At 37.9% G+C, this 25,903-nt stretch overlaps 1 protein-coding gene across 2 annotated transcripts in view; it reads right to left on the bottom strand.

Moving 5' to 3' along the window:
* Positions 1 to 335: 335 nt before the first annotated feature.
* ARFGEF2 (ARF guanine nucleotide exchange factor 2) overlaps positions 336 to 25,903 on the bottom strand; it is a 39,799-nt gene continuing 14,231 nt past the window's right edge. For both annotated transcript variants that reach the window (XM_080404589.1, XM_080404588.1), the window contains 29 exons: positions 25,726 to 25,825; positions 25,361 to 25,500; positions 24,152 to 24,260; positions 23,455 to 23,656; positions 22,586 to 22,697; positions 21,788 to 21,993; positions 20,775 to 20,859; positions 20,515 to 20,686; positions 19,204 to 19,355; positions 18,895 to 19,023; positions 18,364 to 18,522; positions 17,038 to 17,185; positions 16,018 to 16,117; positions 14,642 to 14,682; positions 14,386 to 14,555; positions 12,754 to 12,905; positions 12,401 to 12,573; positions 12,097 to 12,257; positions 11,141 to 11,271; positions 10,915 to 11,044; positions 10,344 to 10,479; positions 9,418 to 9,556; positions 9,274 to 9,328; positions 8,895 to 9,009; positions 8,502 to 8,632; positions 7,279 to 7,447; positions 6,744 to 6,882; positions 5,525 to 5,642; positions 336 to 3,978 (listed from right to left, as the gene is read on the bottom strand). In XM_080404589.1, coding sequence (XP_080260715.1) covers positions 3,802 to 3,978; positions 5,525 to 5,642; positions 6,744 to 6,882; positions 7,279 to 7,447; positions 8,502 to 8,632; positions 8,895 to 9,009; positions 9,274 to 9,328; positions 9,418 to 9,556; positions 10,344 to 10,479; positions 10,915 to 11,044; positions 11,141 to 11,271; positions 12,097 to 12,257; positions 12,401 to 12,573; positions 12,754 to 12,905; positions 14,386 to 14,555; positions 14,642 to 14,682; positions 16,018 to 16,117; positions 17,038 to 17,185; positions 18,364 to 18,522; positions 18,895 to 19,023; positions 19,204 to 19,355; positions 20,515 to 20,686; positions 20,775 to 20,859; positions 21,788 to 21,993; positions 22,586 to 22,697; positions 23,455 to 23,656; positions 24,152 to 24,260; positions 25,361 to 25,500; positions 25,726 to 25,825 — 3,951 coding nt within the window. In that variant the 3' untranslated portion in view covers positions 336 to 3,801. The remainder of the gene's footprint in view (positions 3,979 to 5,524; positions 5,643 to 6,743; positions 6,883 to 7,278; positions 7,448 to 8,501; positions 8,633 to 8,894; positions 9,010 to 9,273; positions 9,329 to 9,417; positions 9,557 to 10,343; positions 10,480 to 10,914; positions 11,045 to 11,140; positions 11,272 to 12,096; positions 12,258 to 12,400; positions 12,574 to 12,753; positions 12,906 to 14,385; positions 14,556 to 14,641; positions 14,683 to 16,017; positions 16,118 to 17,037; positions 17,186 to 18,363; positions 18,523 to 18,894; positions 19,024 to 19,203; positions 19,356 to 20,514; positions 20,687 to 20,774; positions 20,860 to 21,787; positions 21,994 to 22,585; positions 22,698 to 23,454; positions 23,657 to 24,151; positions 24,261 to 25,360; positions 25,501 to 25,725; positions 25,826 to 25,903) is intronic.

The following is a 25,903-nucleotide window of genomic DNA, read 5'->3' as shown; positions in this document are numbered from 1 at the left end:
CGCTCCGCCGCCAGCCAATCCCTGCCGCGCTCCTCACGGCGCGGCCGACCAATGGCCGGGCTCTTCCCACAAGGTCCCGGGGCGCCAGTCGGGGCCGCTTAGCCCAGCCGGGCTGGGGCCTGCGGGCGCCTGGGGGCTGCCGGGGCCGGGCCGCGGGCTGTAGTCCCGGCCCCGGGGCAGGGGAGGCGCTTAGGGGCCCTGGGCCCGCTCGGCCGGGTGTTAAAAAAACCCCCAAAACTCCCCCAAAAAAGCTCAGATCCCAGCTCCAGCTGGGGTAACAGCAGAGGAGGCTGGAGGTTCACCAGCCTTATGCTAAACTACATGAAAAAACAAGCAACACTTCTTAAAACTTTATTGATTTACCACTTGATTAAAGCATGGAATATTATAACAGTATTATACATAGTATTTTCATGTAGAAAACTTTACATATTTTTTTTCATATTATATAATTTTGGTATTCTCTCAAAAATGTATACATCCATTGGCAAGGAATGCTCTTTTAAATTATTGATAGTAAATGCACTTAATATGGAGATCTTCAAAAAACTTAGGCATTTTAAATACGTGAAAACATACTTTTTACACGGAAATAACATTAAAGGTGCTGAATAAACTGAATTTACATACTAAAGGGAACTGCACTTCAGACAGAAAACAGCTTAGTTCTACTTCAGATTAACAGTTAACTATTTTTAATCTTCCTCATTCTTAGTAGACTGAGCTTAAATTTGGGGGGTATTCATATGTATTAGTGGATATTGTTTTAGATGGTTCTGTTTACAGTTCAAAGAGCAAGATGAGAGCAGATAAACTGCTGTAAAAATATTTTCTTGGACTGTAAGACACAGAATTAATGTGAAAGGGAGTTTTTAGGGTTTTCCTCATCAGCATCCTCCCCCTGCCTACCTTATTTCCTAGAGGGTTCCAGAATGAGTAGTAATAACAAATATCATGCAGTCTCCATATTTATACCGTTACAGGTAAATCAGTTTATAGTTTAATTTGTTGCATAACACTACTTGAAAAGTCTAAGAGGTTACTTTTTATTACTTCACGTATTGCACAGGCATCTCGATCTCCACCAGGACGTGATGACATAGAACCTTGTTCTCATTCATAGTTCCACTGAAGGCAGTAAAACCACTAGAGGCAGATAAAGTCTATGTCAGCAGAGTCAGGACAGGATCGGAACCAGCAGTGACTACTGCACGAGTTTCGGCTCAGTGCTTTTAGCTTCATTAAGATGTCTATGGGTTATCATCTTTCTGACTGTATACGCGAAAGCAAGCACCTGACATGAATACAACCATTTCAGGTATTACACTTCACATACCATTCTTATTGCTTCTACAGGTACAATCAATTTCAGAAAAATCGACAGGATTAAGGCTGTGATAATCCAATTGCATTCCAGTCCTCCTCCTCCTCCTTCATGCACTACAGTCTAGGATGTTCTTGTGTCACATACCTATTCCAGCAGTTTATAAAAGGTATAAATACAATAAAAGCTTTACTTAAATAAAAGAACGGTCTCAGAACTAAGACTGACTGATTGATTAAACACCCTTATTCTATATGCACAGATCGTGCAAGTGTTGCACATTACAGTAAAGAAAGCCCACAATGCAACTATGAAGTAATTTAAGATCTGAAACAAGTCTCTTAATTTTCAAGACATGAGTTGTAAGGCTTTCAAAACTGTAAAATACAGAAGCATGCAACTTGAAGTTTGTGTTTTGGTAACTGGTAAGGATATACATTCAATGAGGCAGTGACACATTCAAAATCTGAGAAATAAAAGTTTCAAATATTTTCTTTATAACTCTCTAGGACTGGAAGAAAAGGAATAGCCTACTCTTACAAATTTAAATAGAATTAAAATAAATACTTCACTTCTACTGTAATTGATGAAGTGACATTAGCAGGGAACAAGCAACTATACTAAATGCAACACAAAAGGACATTTCAAGTGCAGCAAGTTAAATAACAGGATTGATTATTTTTCCGCCTTTTCCTACTGTAAAACATAGCCATATATTCCTTTCTACTTAATATTAGAGTATAGATTTAATCTAACGGGTGTTTAAAAGTTAAAGAGCCACAACCAACATATCTTTTTCTTTGGTTAAAAATAAAAAGTAAAAATAAAAATATGAAATCCTTATCACTACTACTCACTGCAAAACCATTCCCAAACAACGCTTATGTCAAACAAGCCAATTTACTGAAGAGCACTGTATGACCCCTTTGGAAACAGCTCAGAAAGCGGGAAAGAAAGCATCCCAACAGCTCAGAGTGGAATATCCCAAGACAACCTCAACTAAGGCCACCCTACCAGGAAACTCCAAAAGTAAAATAACTGGTTAAACACTTAATACCATTCAAGTTGGTTGGTTGGTTGTTTTTTAAATACTGTCATATTTCAGGTTTGCTACTATTTTAGGATAGCATAGCAGTTACTCTAACATCTTTGTTTACGTTATTTTAGGAAGTGGAACCTTCTCCCACCCTGCCACACTCCTCCAGTTTAGAGAAGTCTTAAAACTTGAAATTAAAATTATTTCAAAGGACAGACCTCAGGCCTGCAGTACTTCAACTGTAAACTGGTATTCTATCATGGAAACAGTTGTCAGAAAACTGATGGAGATTTCGAAGAAAAAGAAAAATCTCTAGGGCAAGCAAAGCTACAGCGTTAAATCAGGCTTGCTTCACAGATACCTTCAAAGCATAGAGATGTATTGGTAACTCTTATAGTACATGAACAAACTTGAGCAGTTTTGTAGCAATTTCTTTTTTTTTAAATCACAATAGGAACTAATAGTTGAGAATAAAAATCACTTGCACAAAAAAGACAAATCAGAAGTTACGGATCTGTGGCAAAAAGACAGAACCTCATATGTATTAAGGACAGGACTTCCTGCTAAACAGACACAATTACTACTTAATACATTGTACTCAATAGTAAAAAAGGTGGTTTATTTGTTCTGAACCTTCTTTTGAATATTACTGTATATACTCTGTCCATGATCTGGCAATGTATGAAAGTAAGGGAAGAGTTTTGGTTTTGTTTTTTTTAAAGTGTCTTTAAAGGAACACTAATAAGCTAAATAGAGTAGATGCTATTGTCTGGTCCTGATGTAAAACCTTCCATAAAAAACAAAAATAAGTCTCAGAAGATGAAGCACTGGTATTATTTTAAAAAGTTTTAAAAGAGACTTGCTAAACAGGAGGAAAACCCTTTCCCCAAATATCCTACAGGCTGTCCACTTCAAAAGCCATAACATGCTGCCTGGCCTGGTCATGTACACGCAAAGAAAAACCCAGAATGATCTTAGGTGGTCATTAGCCACTGCAGTATAGTTTATTATGAACACATGTGCTAACATCACAAGGCTATACAACTATATTCATTATCTCCAAGGGGCGTAATTTCTATTGAGGAATCCAGCTGATTTCTCAGATTTAGCTGGGATGCAAGACTGACAATTGATAGAAGACCAGAAGAGACAGACTTGATCATAAGGATGACAAGCACTGAAACAAAGAGACTTTACATCTACTGTATTAACTCTGTAAGCAATAATTTAAATAAAACTGCTGATAGTTCTGTAGGATGGACAGAACAGGGTTTTGTTTTTTTTTTTTTTTTTCTTTTTCCTCCTCCCCAAATGTCACTGTGGTAAGAGTAACTTGCTGCTGTGTTGATACACCAAGGTCCAATTTTTTCCCCCATCCACTTTACTCCTTCTCTGGAACACAGCTTTATGTACAAGCCAAAGTAACCAACGCTACTTAGGGCTACCATGAAGGTAAGCTCATCCCAGTTGTCCGTATCTGCTCCTCTGTTACGCAGATTTTGAACACAACACCTATACGCAGGAAGAACTTCCGTAGCACAGCTCGAAGCTCGGGAATCAGGTCAAATTGCATGATTTCACACAAGTATGGATAGTATGTTGAAGCATGTGCCCTAAACTATCAAAGACATGAAAAAAAGAACGTTATTCTTTATCACTACTGAAACGTGCAGAATTTTTCCACATTCATGCCTACAACAACTTGTTAAAACACAAGGTCTGACCCAGTTAAAGCTCCTTCTGGATGGCCAGAGGGCCATCAAGCCCTGTGCCTGCTTTCTTCAGATGTCTACAGGAAACCATGCACAAAGCACCCATTTGGCATTACTTCCCTAAAACAGAACCTGACTGTTTTGTGGCCCACGGGTTTCTCAGTATAGAGATGGCATCAGAGACTACCCCTAAAAACACTGCACTCTGGTGTGAATTTGTCCAGTTGCTTGTCCAGCCTCTTTACAATATCATCCACAATACATAACGAAGCCTTCCACAGCTGAACCAGCGTGTGAAGATCTCCGTTATGTGTGTCTGGGATTTTGCCCCCCCCTCCAGAGACTCTGAAACTCCAATGGGCCAACTCTTAATAGCATAACAATTATCAGTCCTTGCCCTCCTCATGGTAATAACAACTTTATGCACCTCTGATTTTTATTTCTTTTCTAAGTAAAAGGTAACTGAGAAAGTCTAACCTACACACAGTTCCATGTATGGGAAGCAGCCTATATCCCTTATTCCTGTTACAATCTTTCAACTCTTTTTCCAGCTCCATGACACTTTTGATATGGGGGATCAGAACTGAACACTATATTCAAGATGCACATCTGTCATAAATTTACACAACAAGAAATATGTTTTGTCCTCTATTCCTTTCCTAACAGTGCTCAGTATTAGTTACAGGGAAAGTTAACAGAACACTTCCACCACAGAACTTCTATAATAAAAAAAGATACTAGGATTGTGTACTAAGAAATGGCCAAGTTGCAATTTTACCTAAAAGATAAAGAAGCCAAGCCACCACTACTCCCAATTTCTTAAAATATTGGTAAATTGCAATAAAACATTCCAAATTACACAAGAGTGAAATGAAACTACACGCTTTGCAAAACAGAAAAAAAGATACCCCAGGAAAAATATACTTTAAAAAACAAGAAGTTCAACAGTACTGGAAAGTTTAAAAAAACCAAAGTAAGCAACTTCCAGAAATTTCTCTGCATGTCCTAATGTAGCAACTATTTGCAATGTTGTGAATATTTTCCTCAAAAGGGCCAAGATACTGAAAATTATTTTTTGCCATTACTGTCCAGAACCAGAATTCCAATTTTATAGTAGTGAAATTTACTGCTACCATTCTTGTGCAGCTGTAATACAGCACAAGCCCATCCTTTATTGCACACTCATTAAGCTTCTCTATGGAAATTCTGCAGTAATTCTATCAATATTTATATACATCTGTGAATTTCATGGATGCTGTCCAATTTTGTTATAATGTAGAATGCTTTCAAAAAAATGGAGATGTAACAGCTGCTGTATTTCAAGGAGAATACATGCTATGTAAGTGAACTAGCCACCTTACAATAGGAATGATAACAAAGACTGAATTCAACAGAAACAGAAATGAAAAAATACCTAAATGCAAACAGCCATGACTTCCAGTCTGTTCTTACCTTTTCATCACTGATTTTTAGTGTTTTTGTTAAAAGCAATAGCAGGAGGTTGGTCCAAGCTTCTCTGTGGCTTTCTGAGTTCACGGTAATAAAATACGCCAGGGCTTCACTGCATACACTATGATGACAGTTCAGACAAACCACAAAGAAAACCCATTAAAAGTTTTTATAACATGTACTGTTTGTCTCGTCATAGGGTATTTTGTTTTCAATCACGATGCATTTCCATGGGAGATTTTTCAATCACATGCAACAACTTTAATTACACAAATTTTTCTTGATTTTTCTGTTACAGTAGTTGTCACAGGTAACCGAACTGAAATAGTTTTCATGGGATCAACAAAGAACCACAGAGTCAGAGGTGGAAGAGTCTGATTTTCCTCATAAACATTCTGTAATTGTGTCATCACCTTCAACCAGCAAACATTATTTCCTGATCCTTACACTGGGACAGCTTAGGCATACACTGGGACAGCTCAGGCATACACTGGGACAGCTCTCCCTCCACAACTAGATGGCTTTAATAAAAATCTGCAGAGCTCAGCACCTCGGATTAAAGAGGGATTACTACTGTATTAATACATTTTTGGTTCTTGCTGTAGGCTGTCAACACAAGGTACAAACTGTACCACTTACTATGGCTTTTTTGGGGCACCGATTTAATTGAAGAAATATTAATCTTTTTAGTGTGTAAAAAGGGGAGGTTCTATGTCCACAGATGCCAATAAATCAGAAAGCTAGTGAAATCCACTGCACTACAGACAACAGCAAGTTTAAGAGTCTTTCACATTTAGTTAGAGATTAGTACTCTGAACTTTCATGTACTGACAACTCGCTTTTCAAATAAAGGTGACCCCAATACCAGATACATTTAGCATAATTTAACATTTATCTAAGTTCCAGGTATACAGCAGCTTATACTGCACTCTGTTTAGACTATTATACCTCTGAATATCATGATATACTCAGATGTGAAAAGTATTCATACACCACCATTTTTGTAAAGAAAACCTTAGGTCAAGCAAGAAGGTGCTTCATTTACTCCAAATAGATTGCTTCCTCATTGCTAAATTAGCTTTTAATGAACAGTGGTCATATCTGTCTGTCTATATCTCCATATAGTTTGCACACTCTGCTCACAAACTTAGAACGTTTGTGTCCAGGGATGCACTGTACTGGCTGAAAACAGAACACATCAGAACCAAGCTGATGCTCTTACCTCAGCAGTCGTCGTTGTATAGCATCCCAGGAGTCTCGGCGGTTTTCATCCACATACATTCGAAACAGTATTCTCAAGCAACAAGCCAAGCTGCTGGTCTCTTGTTTTAAGAGATTGGGTTTTGACTTACCCTTGAACCCTAGAAATCAGTTTATACATAGGGAGAAAGAGATAATTCACATTTGTTGTTACTAGCCAAGAGCTAATGTTTATCAACAACACTTCCACTAGTGAGCAGTAACGATTTATTATCCCACTATTATTTCCTCCTCCCTGATTTTTGATTGAGACCTAATCTATTTATAAATAGATATTTAACTACAGTAGTACCAACTGCGTAGCTCTACTTTAATCAAAAAAGCAGACAATTTAGCAAACAATTATTCAAGTCATCAGGAAGGAGACAAGCAGTAAAAGCAATCAACGGTGTCAGATTAACTGTAGAGATTACTGCAATGGTATACTTCTGTATCTCAATAGCTACAACTGGAAGTGGAACTCAGTATTTTTATTAAACTAAAAATAGAAGCCTCACCTGCTCTCCATAACACAGTTCGCTGTTCATAATTTGAATTAAAGGCTTTTGAAAATGAATGAGACTCTTGCAGACAATCTAGTAACTTAAAGAGGTGATGTGATGACATATATTTATACATTCCTTGGTCTTCTGTGTCAATGTGGATGTCTGCATCCAATGCATCTCGCTAAAGGGGGGTGTGGGGGCAGGGAGGCAGAGAGAGAGTGTGAGAGAGACTTCAATACTTCACAGACCATACATACACCACTAACTCCAGATTCCTTTTTTAGGTACATGTGAACAATGCAACAACACAGCAGAACAATCCTGTCAAATCTCAGAGTTGTACTCTTCAGTAGGACATTTTAAGAGAGAAGTTATGTTCTATCCTAGTAACTGATAAGAAAAAGAAATAATCAAGAACAAGGGAAGAGCCTCCCTTATCAAGGCTGAAACAGCCATAGTAATACAACAGAATATTTCTTCTCCTCCAAGAGCTGACTGAGTAGAGGTCTGCCGAGTTCTGAAAAACATTGAAATGAACCACAAAAATAGTGCAAGTTGTTGCACAGTGTAGAAATCCCCCATCTTTGGCTAAAGTTCGGTTTCTTAAAATTGGTCATTATTTTTATCTACTTTCACTAGGAATTTAACTGTAACATCCCCAAAACACTGCCTGAATGCACTAGCCCAGACTTCTGGCTTAGGGCTTTATTAACATAGGCAAGCAAGAGCTACCTTGCACTATTCCCTGGAATCAGAATTTTCAGAAACAGGGACCTCTCAGAGGCAGGTAATGAGTTAAATCTTGACCATTAACTTTGCTAAAGTTCAACTTCTGCATCTTCTCCTGTGTAAACACCTAGAGGCTGAGCAAAGCCTCAACATGGCTACATAAAGAATTTTGAAGACATTCAGGCTAACGACAGGAAAGAATGCTCTCCCCAAAGCAAACAAAGTATGTTCTTGACGAGTATGTATTCATGACAATACATTATATTGTTAGTAAAAATAATGGTAATATAATTATAATAACCCAGCAGGCAGACTATCAGGAAACACTGGAGGCAATAAAAAAAAAAAAAAAAGTACAGCTTAATGAGTAATGACACACATATTCAGGGTAGCGCTGAGAGTTAGGAAAGGAAACTATATACTCTACTTTGTAAACACACTTCAGAGCATTTGATAGTCTTTGTATTTTACTGCCACAGCAAGGTCATAAATAAGTTCGATGGTACCTGAGCTGCAGCCATGTGCTCAGCATCTTCCTTCTTGCTTGTTGCTGGATAGAACACTATATTATCAATGGTTTGTATCAATTCCAGCTGTACCACACACTTTATCAGGAGGCCAGCAAATAGTTTCTGATCTAATGAAATGAAGTAAACGCAAGTTTCAGAAGCTATTTATGACAATTCACTTAAAACAGGCTAGCAAAACACTACATCACCATTAGCATTTTGCTATTTAGTGATGCTGCAAATTATCTCAAAGAGAGAATTTCTCTGCAAGGCATAAACACAAGTTGTAAAGATGTACCCCAAGTTTAGAGTGCCCAAAAACTTTCTCTACAGAAGTGGACTCAGAGTGGCTATAAAAGTTTATTAAACAAACTTGTATGTTTTCCTTACTTGTATAAGGACCACCTTTCCAGCTCTCATCTGTTGGATTTGAAAATTGACTTTGTCCTCTTTCTGAAGCATTTTTATCCATGCTGCTTAAAGACTGGTGATCTAGGTCTAAATCCTAGAAGAGAATGCAGAACAATTCTAGCAATTCAAAACACTACTAACCAGCTATCAGTTTTCAGATGAGTACTCTAATCTTAGATTCAAAAGTTTCCTGCATCCATTTTTTATCTCTTATTTTACAATGACACCAAATACAAACTAATGTCAATGCCTAGTATTTGTGTTCGCTGTCAAGCATATTCACTACAGTAAAATATTTTGAAAGCTAACCTAACAGAAAACCCTTCAAGTTAGTTTGTTGCACTGAATTAACTCTTACCCAATGTTTTTCCACCGAATCTTCCTCCATTCCCACAGGCCTCCACGTCAGCAAGCTTCACAAAGTTGGAGGGGGAGGAAAAAAAAGTAAATATTGTTGCTCTGGAATCAAGTATTAGTATGAGAATTAAGTTTATGAACTTACACATGAGGAATAGTAGTTTTGAAGATTTCTAGCATACAATTGCATGTCTGGCCCCAGACTTCAGGGCTGAATTTCTGTCCATTTAGTATTACCAGATTTTCCAGGCAGTTTGTACCTGATCGAGCCAACTGCTCATTATCTGCAAAATAAGTGTTCCGTATTTATCAACTTACATGTCAATGAAAAACTAAAGCATTTTCTGTTACTGCCCCGTTAAACATTTTTACTACTGTTAAATGCATAGTATATTAGCTCAAAGCCTACTTATAAAGTATATTACAATAATATCAAGCTTAGAACCTACTGAAAAAAATAGGGTTTAAAAATAGATATCATGAGACTGAAATCCAAAACGGGGAAGACAAAGGACAAGAAAGAAGCAGAAAGGAAGCACACAGTGAGACAAAGGAAGGAAAAGCACCAATTAGAAACTTAATATTTCCTTCAAGGGAGTCCCCTCACGTTCCATGCCAGCAATATGCAAGATTTCAAGCATAAGAGTTGGAGCCCCCAACACTCCACATTCTTTAGAAAGTCATATTTAAAAGTACTTGGGGGGGGGGGGGGGGGGGCGGGCGGGGAGCAGGGATCCGAATGTATACGTGGACATATATGTGTACATAAATAAGACATTTTATCCATGCAGCCAAATGAAGAAGGGTTAATGGCTGAAGATTAACACAACTCTTCAAAAGCTTTCGCTCTGCCACAATAGCACCATAAATGCATTATAAACACACTAACACAAGAGCTGCCAAACTGATTAAACAGAATGATGCTCGAATATTTAAGATACTGCGGCCATCTATTACACAACATTGTCCTAATAGTAGTTTTGATTCTGCCAAAATTCAGTTAACTTTCCCCTTCTTAAGAAATGAGCATTTCTGAAAAATACATTAAAAGATAACAAGTAAATGAGCTACCTTGTTTTACACACCAATGTAACTGTGCAAGTATGTCAGGAAGAAGGATCTCATTTAAAGCTTCATAAAATTGCGTAAATACATCACAGATTGCATAAAGTGCATGGTTGCATGTAGTGGTCATCCATTCAGATTTCTATAAGGAAAAAAAAAAAAAAAAAAAAAGTCTTTGGTTTTATATGGGCTCTTCTATGATGATAGCACTTGGCTTACGCATGGCTATTCAACAAAGGACACAGCCTCTGAGGAGACGAGTGGAATTTAAATAAAACTAAAAAGCCTCACTACTGCAGATGTCTTGTCAGAAGCATTTAGCTGGCCACACGAATACTCTTCAGAAAATTACACATTTCGGAACATTCAAGGAGAATATTCTCCTTGAAAATATTCACACAGAACAGACACTGGATACTGTGACAAGTTTTGTATGTGCCACAGAATACAACAATGTATCATTACATCTGGGACAGCATGGAGTGGAAATACACAGACAAGCTAAACAATACAAATAAGCTGCCTCCATTGTCTGAGTTCTTAAAAAACCTAATAGTTGCTTGCTTTTTGGTTTTACCTCTGTTTGTTGCTCAGGGAGTTTCATATTATCAAAAATCCGAAATACAATTCTGAACAGATCTTGCCACCAGTGCTTTTCAAAGGTATGTCCATAACTCTTCATTATTTCAAACATCACTGTTAAGCCCCTATAAACAACGCAAACAAATAAAGATAATGTTAAAATGTAGACCTGTGATCTCTTCACTAACTGAATTAAAAAAAAAAAGCACAAGCTTTATTACCTTGTTCGAACATCTAATTTGCAACGATTGATGATACAAGAAAGTTCAAATAAAATGGGAAACCATCCTCTAACCCATACTCTGTCCCCAGGAGCAACATTCATATCATCACTCGTGTATTCTCTTAATACCTTGGAGACAGGCAGGAAGAAGAGAGATTTTTTTAAAAAAGGAAAAACCCTCAAAACTATCTTTCAATCTGACAAATTTAGATACTCCTAGTGGCACAGGCAAAATTGAAAAGTTACTTAGTTTCTACCGTAACACTCAAATCCTGTAAAATAGTTGTTTCAGATTTGTGAAAATAATAGAAAAAGGTTCATGGAAAATAAATACTTAAATCTGTTTTACTTAAGTCCTGCTAAAGGCTTTACAAGTACAAAGATTTAAACTTTGGGAAGCAAGTTTAACAGTGACAGGCAACAATTTTATAAATATAGGTAATAAGGAAATCAAGTTCAGCATAAACCAGTTCTACACTTTTCTGGCACATTGAATACAGCATGCACATCCTGCAGTGGTAACGTGCAACAGCAATCTAACGCCAGGCTCTTTTCAGCAAAGTCATTATTGTATTAAGTATTCACACAACAGACTGATGTAGAACAATATGCATGTTTGTCACCAATTTCACTAAACTTCATTAGGGTGACAGAACACAAAAGTATTGTTTTCCAAGTCACCCTAACACTATAAAAAAAAAAAAAAGTACTATTTAATGCAGTTAATTCCAATTTAGACTGATGAGACTTAAAATGTTTTAATTAGCTCTAGTTTTCTGCTTACATAATACCAAAGAAACTCCTAATTCGGAATACAATTTTAATACAAACAGTTGCTGTTGGGAGACTGAAGTTCTGAGTCTAAAATGCTCTTTCTTTGTTACAAGATTAGTCTCAATGTAACAGCAGAAGATAGTGTAAGGATACACAAGGGTAAAAATTAAAAGAAGATACCTGTGGTCTTTCTGAAACATATTTTGCACAATACCGAATAAGTCTAATAGCTTCCATGCTGGTGTCCGGAAATGCAACATTACAGGCAAACTCAGAAAGACATTTTACTGCATCCTGAAAAGAGTCAATTGCAGCTGGAAAGTGCTGTTGAAAAATATTTGCTGTGAAGAACAAAACAATATGCTTATTAAATTCTACTGATACCGAAATCCATAGACAAACTGGCATTGATCTAGATATGTCAGCACCAGAATCGCAGCAGCTAAGTTCATTTGGGTACTTTTATCTGTCAAGTATTACTTACTAACTATGTGTGCTGTAGTTTGAAAGGCCAGCTCCACAATATTTCCATCGTGGTCTGACGCTGCTTGATGAAAGACTGCAAAGATATTTTTCCAGCCTGAACGAATATTGCCAGCTTGAGAGTTCACCATCTGAGCAATACAGCGTATTACCATGTCCCGAATAGTTGGAGATCTTAAAAAAAAAAATAAAAAAAAATAAAAAGGAAAGTAAAACATTCACTAGTGGCACAATTTCATGCTGGCACAAAGTAATCATGCCACTTCAGTGTACATGACCATCTAACCCACATCAAGTAACACCTTTTTAAATAGGACTCAAGCAAGCTAACACAGAAATTGCAGTGCATCACACCTGTTTTTCTTCATAATATGTTCAAAAGGCCTTAGGAAGTCCTTCTGGAAGCGGAAGTTGGCTAATTCTCCCTTCTCAAGAAATTTCATTGACAGCTGCCTTAATGAGTCTACTGCAAAGATGGCAACATCTTCGTTAGGGTTACATCCAACCTAGAAGAAAATTATATTTTCAAACACTTTCCAGCTAATATATTACTTATAAGAGTAATAAATTTATCACTCAAGTTTCACGCCAGCCCACTAAAAATTACTAGCACATTCTAGTTTTCAGATATTTAGAAAATTGGGTGTTACTTTCAGAGAGGGCTTTCTCTGTCATTTGATCCAACTTAACAGACCCATGGATTTTGTATGCCAAAAGTGCAGAACTATTAGAGCCAGCTAAACACTAAAAAACAAATCAAGTTAAAAAAACCCACCCAAACAAGGTTCAGTTTCCTAAGGAAAATAAGTGTTGTTCCAGGATCATCCATACATATTTTAGAGGAAAACTCACTTAGCATTTGATCAGAAGGGTAAAACAATGACAAAGAAAAGTTACAAATACAAAATTGTAACAAAGTGATTAAAGATCATTCCCATAAACGTTTCCATTTCTTTTTATACACTTTAGATTTTTAAATAGGTGCTTTTTGTTGGGGTCTGCAGCAGGTCTGCAGATAAGTTAGTTGACTTCAAAGACTTAGCCGTGTACCTTTAAGATGGCTACAAATTGTCAGGTATGCAAACAGGATGTGAAGAATCGGAACTTAGAACCGCAGCATACGGGCACCTACAGCAACAGCAAATAGCAAGCAAGGAAAGGGACACAAACCTATCAGGGTCTAACACCTGCTACCACCTTCCCAAGGAAATTGCCAACCGGATTGTTTCTTATTTAAATAATTAATCAACCATGCTGATAAAATCCAGCAAGACAAGGGATTCTTTGGTCTTGAAGGTTTTACAAATTGGTTTGGTTTGTCAGGATGGATAAAGAGCCTTTTGCAAAGCACTATGCTTATCATGATTGTAATCTTAGTAGTAGTATTATTAATTTCTTGCTTATTGTCATGTATGCGTAAAAGCTTAGATCGTGTTGTGAATCAGGCTCTGCTTGTACAAAAGGAAGAAGGGGGAATTGTTGGAGAATGGCTGGATGAGAAGGGTCACAGATCATTAGAGCATTTGTACAAGCAGAGCCAAATCTAACTGGTGTGCTATCAAGACTAGGCCTCAGCTGAGGTTGCCGGCTGTGCTGATGGCTGCGGAGTTGCAGGGACACCGTGGCCTTAACAGGCTTCACAAACAATTCTGAGGAGGTATGTGCAGTAAAGATAAAGAAGTTATGTAAGCTAGCTAACCGCAAGTAGGAGGACCATGTAAATGACTAGGTAGTGATTCTAGCCAACCATAGACTACTGAGTATTCATAATTAGATACACTGTATAAATAAGAGCGATTCGTGCTAATGAAGGGAATCATGCTTTATCACTCATACTGTGTCTGCTGCATGTTATTCCCCACCGCTCGCAGCTTTCAATGCTTTTTTTTTTTTTTGAAGTTACAACCTGTACTAAGAACATAAAAGGAAAAAGTTCATTAAAGAAGTCATGCCATTCATGTTCTGTAACTTGATTTTAAAAAATACCTTATTGAAGTGATCTCCAATCACATGCCAAATCCTTGACCACTGCAGCCTAATACGATTCATGTTGTAATACGATATCTCCACTATCTTCTGCAGGCTGAACATGCGCGGATGGTGTGGGGAAGCCAGCTCATCCATGGAAACAGCACACAGCCACCGGACAAAGTCAACTGAACGTTAAAAACATGCTACTGTTAACTTCAGGATGTTACATTGCAAGAGTTTCTGTAACCCACCAAATGGTCAGGATACATACCTATTGCATTTCCATCCAGCCTAGTTGATCCTGTAAATATCCTATGGAACAAATAAATGAGTTGCAGTTTTAGCTGCACATGCATAAGAGTCAAACACATCTTAGTGCTGTAGGCAAGTGTCAGCACAGCTCCTGGAGGTACTTTACAAATCTTCCATGCCATGAGCTCTGCAACTGTTTTATTCTTACTCCTTGGCAGCAGTTCATGCCCTTCTCCTAGTTTAAGCATTCTCTTCCCTGCAGTGAGTCTACTATGCTGTTGCCCCACTGCAGGAAACAGGCACAGGCTCGCAGTTTTATCCAGGGCAAGTAGTGCTGGAACACTCACTTGGGTGAGAGTATGCTAAATTTCACAGGGAGAATAAAGAGACATTAAAACAACCCAAACTTTGCTGCAAGACCTTCCTGGATGCCAGCCACCTGCTTGATCTGTACATGGTTCAACAATACTGGAAGTTGTGGCTGTCAAAATGGCAGAAAGATTATGGATGCACCATTGTCCCTTCTCCCCCTTCAGCTCTCCAGAGCCTTGAGAGGAGTTCAGACCACTGACAGTGGTTCATACTGAACACTGACAAGTGGCGAACATTCCCAAATCTTTTAGACTTTGATACGGTAACAGACACGTTTATGTTACAATAAATACTACAAGTCTGAGCATGTGATTCTACAGACTTGCCCAACAGTTTGAATAAATATAAAAAAGTCCCCTTCCTATGAAGGTTTATGATAGAAGCATCTCTTTAGACAACATTTTAGAAGGCCAGATGAGAAAGACAACAATTTAGACAAGAATGCTGTGACTAATGAATAACGAGCTGAAGAACAGCAAGTAAAGAAATGCTGAAATACTGAAGTTCATGAGACCAAAGAAAACTGCATGAAGTAGTAGGATAAGGGCATTTCTTAGTTGCAGATACCTGTCCTGTTCAGGCTAAAAAAAAACCCAACAAAACAGACCCGAAATAAACAGAACCAAGAAAACCCACCCAAATACACATACATGTAAGTCACTGACAATTATCAGACAGATCTGTAAAGCAAGACTAGCTAAATACTATAATACCAACCTAATTCTGGTCTTCATTGCCTTACTCAAAGAAAAGGCGTAAGAACACATGCATACACACAGTGCCCCTTCCCACAATACACTACATTAGTTGTATTGCCAGTCTTTCTTTTGTGACTATTACTTGCCTAAAGACACATACTTATTGGGTCCAGAGAAAGCAGCTGCATTCAAGCATCAGCATTCTGCTCACAAGAGAAATATGCCTTAAGAACAAAATCCCCTGTCAGAGTCTGCAAACCAAGTGAGGATGGTCAGTAACTTCAAGCCACATTTTTTCCCCAGAAAGATATTATATTCTCAGTACCTGTCTACTGCTACCACTACACTCTGTGAACTGGTCTCTCCCACAGACTCTTGAATGCTCGCCATATGCCGTTTATCAGCTCCACTTCCAACGAGGTTACCTGAAAACCAGTATATAGCATCATGAAATCATGACTTTATATTAACCCCAACTTTAAACAAGTAGACAAAGAGTGACTACTTCCTATTAGCTTATAATTTACGTGGAGCAGATGGTACCTTTGCCAGATCTGTACCAACTTATACAAAATTAAACATCCAGTATGGGTTTTTCTCCCCTTAGGGCATTGTGTTTTGACCAGCACATTTATTAAGATTGTCTAATGCTATTAAGCTTGGAAATGATAAAATACTATTTTAAAATATGAACGCTAAGTCAGATACAAGTGGTTAATGCTAGGCACAGTTCTGTTATATTCAGCATCATCATGATGTAAAGCATCAACTCCAGAGTATTTTCAAATTAAAATGTTTCCCTGGTGGTCTTCCAAAGATTAAGGCAACTTGCCTCGTCCCTCTAATTTACAACTTAAAATCTAAGGTCTGTTTCTTTCACATACTGCAGGAACAATAGGAACTGGAACAGCAAGCCCAACATGCAGAGGTAAGAAATTCCTGTGGAAAACCAATTACAGGTAATTGAAACATCTATTAATTCCTAAAGATAAATGCTTTACATTTTTACTACTAAAACAGAGCATAAAAAGAATGAACCGGTTACACTGGTAACAAAACAATGCCTTCATAAGGATGGTAAAAGTTTTGACGACAACATATTCCAACAAATAAATCTGAAGGAGTTTTGTTAAATAGCTTAACCCAATTACAAAGTTAGAATATATTTGGTAATTACAAATACTTTTGAAATATATGGTTCCATTTTTAAAAGTTTCATTAATTCAATACAGCTTCCCATGGAAGCAAGTAAATATATTTCAGTATCTTACAGCATTGAGCTTTCTTAGCCATCATACTTCATTTATATGCATGTCTTTGTGAAGTCCAAGATTATTAATCTTACCTAATCCCAGGCCCATAAACTCTTCCCCTCCAGATGCATAGCCTTTAATGGTTCCTTCCCTTTCACGCCCAGAGCCAGACAAATACCGAGTTTTCACTCCAGTTCCTATAAGTTGTGCTAGTTCCAGCTGGCTAATACATTTCAAGATCTAAAACAAAAAATATTTAAACATTGTGTTTCTGGACACCATCATATTTTTATTCCTAACATACATTTAATATTTATAACCTTTCCAGGTTCTCTAACCTTTAAAACAACTTTGACAATGGTAACATTTTGATGTAGCTCAATTATTACTAATGTAACTAGAAATAAAGCCGAGTGATTCATTCAAGTATCACCAGCTGCCACAAACCATTCCAATATGAGAAAAAATAAACAGTACACAAAAATCTATTTTGGAGCTGTAACTATTAGAGGAAACCTTTTTATTACTTCTTACAGCATCAACTTCAAAATTATAAACAACTTGGAGTTAATCTTGTAGAGTTCATTGTCCCAGAGCAATGAAAAGACAGGGTTATTGCAGCTACCACTTTAAGTAATGATGTTCCAACACAAGACAGTGAAAATGCTAAAATTGTGCCGTGCCATCAGCACAGAATGGACTCCTCCTTCCTTCTTACTCCCCCACTGCAACATCCCTTGGACTAGCACAAGCATTTGTGAGGGTATGGTATAGGCCAGGCCCAAGTAATTGGTCAGCTAGAGTAGCATTTGGCTCATCATGTAGCCAAAGACTAGTGCCAGAGAACATAACACAGCAGGAACAACCCTTTTAGCAGCAACACAGTTTTAGATGTCATTAAAGAGCTCCTGGAAAATAGCTTTTAGAAAATACCTATGATCCCGATAGCCTACCCTTACCTATCTGCCACCAAGTTACTTCAGCCCTAGTTTTTCACGTGGTCATGGAGTGTTGCCAAACACTGCATAGACAAGTCTGAACCTGTGAGTTTGAATATTTTTATGTGAACAAGAATACAATAGTTTCTGCGTAGAACTCCCTGAAGTCAAATGAGACTTTTAGTATGGTTTTATTTCCATATCAAAAGTACCGCAAAAATTACAATCAGTCACATGATATCTATAGGGTCTGGCAAAAAATGCAGCGCATTATTATGTATATACACATACACACATATATACACATATAAAACCCCCACTAACAAAATAATGCACTTGATCCACATTTTAAAGAGAGTTCTGACACATGCTGGGAGCTAAACGCAGTAACCGAAGACTGAAAGTAGTAGAAGAAAAAAAAAATCCTGCAAGTTTTCAAAGGACAAAACAGTTATGCTATTTAAAATAATCAAGGTTTACCTCATGCCAAGAGTTTCCAAGATAATTGCCATCTGTGTGAGCAACTGTAATAAGCGTCTTGATGGTATCTATGTTCTTCTGTTTCATTTCTGTAATACTGGAACTGGCCGTCAACAAGGAAAACCGAGCAAGGGCTTGTACATAAGCATCTCGTTCAAGCTACAAAACAGAGAAACAAGCATCGTCATCAAGTCCCTGAAGAGCTAGAGAAAGCTATTTGTCCCGCATGCCTACGCTATTTTCCTTCTATGTATAGTTGGCACTATTGGAGTACTTTCCAGCTGAAGGAGAGTAGGATGACAGTTAGCAAACACTCTTAATAGAGGACTCAGCAATAAAAGGAAAGCAGACTTGAATGAAAGCTTGGTATCAAGATCTTGAACTAAAACAAGATGGTAATATTTTACTTTGCCATTTCAAAAAAGCAGCTAAGATGCTTCATTTTCTATGTATGAGGTGTTCATAATTCTTCCTCTGCCTCCCAGAGCCTACACTGCCCTTAGCAAGCCCCATACTAAGTCTTATACAAACCTGCATTCCGAAGATACAGGCTATTCTAATTGCACAGCGTATTCCCTCCAAACAAAGGGATGCAACTTCGGTGTCATCGCAGTTCTGCAAGCCAACACTGTAAGCTGCCAGCAATGGAGTCCATACAAGCTAAAGAAAGAAATTAAGTTCAGAAGCCTATTAACAGTTTTAGCCTAGAACACCAGGTAACTGCAACCAAATATATCTTAAGAATCCACCTGCATTACTTAACGCTTCAGAGTAATTTTCCACCTTTTTACATGCTTAAAAATCATAGCACTGAAGATAAAAGGAGAACTTCACACTCACTTTGAACATGGGTCTGACGTGATCCAGATGAGTGGCACTTGTAAAAGGAGCCTTTGCGTGGCTTACTGCCTCCATGAGGGCTTTAGCTGTTTTAGCCATCTGTTCCATCTCCAAGTTGTACAACAACCTTCTCTGCTTCTCATTAGCTACACCTAAGGAGAACACCGCACAGTTGCATTGGTTTCTTTTTCATAGAAGCATATTCCATGTCTTCATGCTGAGCATCACAAAAAGTTAAATAAAATATATTGAAAAAGAAATTAAAGATAAAAATCTTCCAGAATGTTAGAATTCAGGAGACAGTCTTAGGCTGCAAGCAAGGAACTCCAGCACTAAATCCCACACCCCAACTTCAAGCTTTATTCTATACAAAGTAACAAATTTAGCCCTTTATTATACACCACACGTTATGACATAATCATTAGAACTCATTGAGGCATACTCTAAGTCACTCTGCCTATGAAAATGGATGGCAAATCCTTCATCTTAGGCTGACAGCCTCAAGACAAAACTAGCCCTCACCAACTTTATAAATAGTAACTTAATGTTTCTTTATCCCTATACTTAAGGTTGCAACTTCAGTTTTCAAGCAACCTAATTTTGTTCTTATTTTGGTCCAGGAAACCTGCAAACAGCACTGAAAAAAACACTGTGCTGAAGATTCAGAATTAACTAATTTGTATTAAATTAATACCTGCTATTCTGAGTAAAAGCAGTGTACAGCTGGGGATACTGGTTTCTAGTATACACTACACACAGGACTCCTCATTTGGTCTAGATGAGGACAGGTGACTACAGAAAGTTACAAACTCTCTGATGTCTGTTTTTTTCAAAGATTATCACAAGGACTGTGCCACTAGCCAGCATACGAACTATGACATGCTACTGACAGGGAGACAAAAAAACCAACCCAAAACAAAACCCCACCTGTTGTCTAGCACATAAAGACAGGAAGTTAACTCAAAGTAAGTGTCACCTTCAGTTATTCTACCGTTTCCTGCCCTCACACTTCTGTTTTTTTTTAAATAATTAAAGAAAAAAAAAAAATCAACCCCAAATTTAGTTTCTAGTGCCTCTCTGCAATGGTGCCAGATGCACTTACACAGCTATGTTTCCATCACAGAAGGAGCAGTGTTAAGTAATAACTGAGCCAGTTTCATTCCAAATATCTATATTAGCCATTATAAATGTAATTTATGAATTGCACAGTGATGTTTTCAAAAAGGGATCTGAACTCCACTATGCCATCCTGAAAGTTACTGCAATAGTTCAAGAGCACTGTGGTCTTTCCAGTTTCTAGTTCCTTCTTACTTGGTTTACTACACTTCGTTGTAATTGCGTATTCTTTTGTCTCTTTCATTGCAATTTTCTTTCCTTCTATTTCTTCATAGATTGTGGATAAATACTCTACTGGCAGGTCTTTACTATCATTGATTCCTCGATTCATTTTAATGTATTGCTCCTTTGTCATTTTATTTTTAACCTGCAAAAAGAATGGAAGTTCAGATTTTGAATGCAAGTTCCATCCAGGGAAATCTGAAGTTCTACAAGTGCGTTTCTTAAATTTTTACCTGCGGACTGTGCAAGTCTGTAGTCAACATTATAATAGAGTATGCCAAAACATAGGCAGTGTCAGCGCTAGCAAACAGTGTTTGCCTAAGGGAGAAAACCACAAAACAGGTTTTTAGAGCCCAAATTCCTCAATCCATTAGCTCTATGTCTGCATGCAAGAAAAACACCCAGAAGTGCTATGTATTCAACTAAAGAGCTAGCAGTGCCTAAAATTAGTCTTTAGAAACGTATGAAACCCCAAATGTTTTAAAATGCAAATAAAAAAGGGGAGGGGGAGAGGGGGAATAAAAGAATCTTCTTCACAATGTTGAAAACTAGAGATGACTGAAATTTTCAAGTACATTCCAAAAAGATTATACATTATCCTCCTTTGGGTAATCCTACAAAAGCTAAACACCAGCTTACTTTTCACTCCCAGGGTTTCATAAACAATTATACAAAACCAACCCCAGTGATGCACCAGCTGGACTAAGGCACAGGAACCAATTAAGCCTGAACACATAGCTAAATTTCAATGCTGGTTTATTGCATTAGAAATAATAGTAACACTGCCTACTTCATGTCAACTAACATACGTATGTTTTGTTCAACATCTAATGGGAAAGCAGAAACACATGTAACAACATATTAGCCGTTTCTGCCATGTATTTTTAAATTTAACAATTGCTAATGCTTACTACTGTTGTTTACACTTGACTGACCTACATTTAGGAACAAAACAGCTAATTACACAAACAATTTAATATACTCGGGGCTTCCCTCTACTCATAATCCCTTCTAGCAAGCATTTGGGATTTCATGAATGCCAGCATCAATACTTTCTACCCAAAGTTTCCATTTTGCCTAGCTGCTGAAGAGGTTCAGCACCAATATTACCAACATGATCTGCTCCTCACACAAGCCTGTAGAAGTTCCTGACCTGGTATGAGCCCGAGTTTCACCCTGCCCCTCAGGGCCACAAACAATACAGCCGTTCTTCAGGCATATATCCCATACAAAGGCTTTGAATTACCGTTGGTTGCATTCAATATATCTAGCAGCAAACTTCTCCATTAATCTATCAATCTTCTGGGCTTCACCTGGTAGGCGAAAACCTTCCAGAAATATACGCAGAGCGGAGACAAAGTCTTTTCCACAGAAATCAAGCTGGTCTACATAGGCATACATCACTTCCTTGTTAAACTTGTTGCTTTCCCCAAGAAATTCCCCTACTTGAGTCTAAAAACACAAAAGACAGTTATTACTGTGTAATTCAACTGCCAGCTTTGCAAGAAAGTTTATAGTAAAAGAATTGCACAGCTCTCAGTTTTGTAAGACTGATGCACTTCACTGAGCAGGCAGAGCAACCGTTAGAGGGATAAGAAACCAGGGTCATTAGAAATGACTTTAGACTGCGCAGTCTTGCTTTTTTCTCACTTCCCAAAGCAAGATCTGCATTACTGTAGAGCCAAGGAAAGCTGAACGGTGCCCAGTTTCACATGCAGTAGAGAATGATTTGCCGCTGCAGCACATGCTATTCCTTTGCTGGCAAAACACCAGCTAATGCAGAACTAGATAAAAATGCATGTTCCCACTTACAGAGAATCCCTTCATCACTTTATAGTAAATACAGCTACTTTGCTAAAAAGCCTGGGACAGCAAGTAAATAGAAAGTAGCATTGGTATTAAGTACCTTCATTAGAACCCTTACACTTTCAGTTATCTATCTATGAAATATGAACTAAAGAGAGAGTGCATACAGACACCAGAAGACAGTGGAGAAGATGATGAAGCAAGAGTATTAATTATCTTATGTTGCATGTAGCCTTACAGAACAAAGGCGTTCTTCTTGGTGCAAGAACTGTGCAATGTCCTCTGCTGTAGTGCCAAGCATTCCCTGCTCCTGTAGATACTGTATTCCTCTCTTTGGTTTTTTATTAAACCTGTTCAGATAAAAACATGGGGAAAGTGAGACATACAATTGACAAATATCACAGCCTACAAAATTTTAGTTTTGCAGAGCCCTTATAAACCAGAAGATTCTGTGCTATAGCTCTACGTCTTTTTTTCTAGTTAGAAGAAAGTCAAAAAATGTGCAACAAATTATTGACTATAGCACACCACAGGCTATATCTCATAAGGTATCATTTCCTGATAAGCTTAAAAGTTATTGCTGGAAAAGTCATACAAACACTGACCCTTTTGAAATACTGAAAATTAGAGACTTTCCATGAAATGTTAAAAATGTTGCTGTTCAAGACCTTTTTATAGCATTTACAGACATAAAGATCTTCAAATTAATGAAGAAGTAGTAAAGCACAACTGGACAACGATTTAGTTCTCCAAGCTATTTCAATAAGATAACAAATGGTGTAAAAGCTGTAAGAGAATATTAAGCCCGCCTGCTCAAATCAATTTCCCTCTAGGTACACCCACACTTTCCTCCCTTGTGTGGCTGAACCAGCACAAAGGAAAGCTGTGAAACCGCCCTCCAACTCTACCCAAGATTTCACTGAATTCCTTTTAACTACAGTAGCCTCCAGCATTAGCTTTTGACAACAGCAGGCAAGAGTCTTCAGCATTAAGATCAATTTGTAAGTGTCCCTACAGATTTGACTGTGTAAGACCATAAGCAACAACATGGGTGTACACATAGTTTTTTAGTAGTGAGCTTCTCTTTTCCTGTCATACTGGACTTACAGTTCTATCCCATGTTCAATTATTTCCTTTTGTTGCTTGATGACTTCAAATTGCTCAGGATCATCTGGAACAGCGGTCTGTGTACCAACACTTCCAACTCCTGATGAAACAGTGGAGTCCAACGAGCTCACACTACTCCGTCTCCCTCCACTCTCAAGGCATTTACCTTCAGCCACTTCCTGTTCAGATGGTTTATATGAACCTATTTATGAACATGGCGAGACTTAAATTATCCTGCTCTGTCAAAAGGTTTTAACAATAGAACTTTTTAGTAGAAACTTATGAGTCAATACACATATTTTACCACGTATATTTTCTGGCAGTCTACACTACATGAAGATGCTATTCTGATGCAGTTCTGCCTTTTGTTGGATTATTTTAGAAGAGCAGCAGCAGCTAAGAGAAATTCTTGTACTTCAGCTTAATAACGCCAAGATTTGTCATATGTCTGGTCTTACATAAGCCAGTTCTTATAGTGTAGACAATGGCCTGGCTAAAGCTCTGCAACAGAACCGGGTTATTTGAACCAGAGACTTGGAAAGTAAGTTAATGTAACAGCATTAACAATTGTTCATAAAATACTTCATTTGCATAGACAAATCTATATGTAAAAACCTAGCATCCACACTTCTGAATACCTTTCTAAACACTGAATACACACAAACAAATTAGTCTCTCCGTAGGTAAACAATCTTACCCAAGCTAGCCTGATGATTGGGGTTCACATAAAGGTCTTTGCTCCATTCTACCATACATTTTAAAATAGAAACCAAACATTCAAGTCCTTTTTTCCTCAGGCTTAGTTCCTAAAACACAAAAACCAAACCAAAACAAAAATCACCAAAATAAAAAAATCCCCAAACCAATATATGTATATCCACAAGTGTTTAGAAAGCATTACATCACACCATTCAAATCTTAGAGAGTTTGTCAGTTGGGGGAAATTAATGGTTATACAAAGTTCCTGCCCCTTGACTACTTAGGTTGGATACATCCGGGCCAAGAGCAACCATAACCAGACTGACATGAGAACACCTTCCAGCTGCTTTAAACAGATGTTCTCTCAACAACAGATAAGTACAACCAAGGGGCAATATACATCAAATCTGAAACACAGCCCCTTTGTTGTGTGAATGGTTACGACCATCCACTAGGGTCTCTGCAGTGTCAGATCTTTCCCCAAGCAAGACAAACATCTCCACTACCTTAGCTGTACAGTAAACAGTTCTATTCAATATCTACAACAAAAGTGTCATGGTTTTACTTCCATTTTCTGATCAAATGACCATGGGAGGTGGGGTGGATGTCAAGCAAGCATTGATACAATGCTAACCAGAGGCGTGAGGTGCACTCAGTTCTGAGACCAACACTGGCACCAAGTTCACTTCAGCGCTGAAAGTCATTAGGCTGGGCTAGAAAAACAGTGCTGTAGTACAAGGCAACACCAGACATATCTGTTCTTGCTGAAAAGCACTCTACACTCCACCCTCCCTCTATGGACTGGGAATGGGAAAACGTAATTTTAAAAATAAAATACTTGTGGTGGAGATACGGCACAAAAAGTTTGTGCAAAGCAAACATAATAAAGGTACTGCTGGTTCATAAGCCCCAGAAGGAAAGTCATTTCAATAAGGCAGCGGAAGGCTCATCGATTCTCTCTCCCATTGCAGCCCAACCAAAGTGCCCAGGACAAGCCTAGTCTCATAATGCAAATATGCAGCAAAATCACCACGTAAATTAATCATACTGCCTCAGCATCCAATTGCAGATTACCTAACTAATAGAAAGTAACATCAGTGGGTTACAGAAAACACAAACCACTGGAAGTATTAATAACAATGCAGACACAGCACCATCTATGAAAAAAATGGATTGTTCCCCTTATCTTGAAAGCTTTATTTCTTACCTGTAAAGGCGTCATTCCCAACTCATGCCCACTTCGTCCCTGTGCGATTTTTGACAAATCATTTACAAGGCGTTCAAAGATATTAGCAGCGTTTAAATCACAGTCATAGTTAACATAAATATCCACTACACACTGGGCATCTTGAAAATAAAAGAAAGCACGAGTATTAGGATTCAGTGTAATAGCATTTTAAGAAGGAATCAGCCAGCTAGAGCAGGCGGAGGGATGAATCCAGGCATTTAACCTAAGGACTACAGGATCATATTAATTTTTTCTCACTTAAAAATTGTAAATGGCATTTATCTTCAAAAGGATTTTCATCTGTTGCCAGAGGAAGTGACTGCTTTTCATAACAATCAAAATACCTGCACAAATTCTAGTTAAAGTCTGAATCACCATCCATTTGTGTTCAAAGGAGCTTGAAGAAGTCTCTAGAATATTCAGGAAAATCTCTTTGAAGAACACCTGCAAAATAAATGAAACAAAGGACTTGATCTGAAACTTATTAGAACCATGTCATATGTACAAATTAATCTATACTCA

This window comes from Falco punctatus (genome assembly GCF_963210335.1).
Source record: "Falco punctatus genome assembly, chromosome: 10".
Taxonomy (NCBI): Eukaryota; Metazoa; Chordata; class Aves; order Falconiformes; family Falconidae; genus Falco; species Falco punctatus.
The sequence above is the reverse complement of the archived record's forward strand: the minus strand, read 5'-3'. Positions and strand labels throughout refer to the sequence as shown.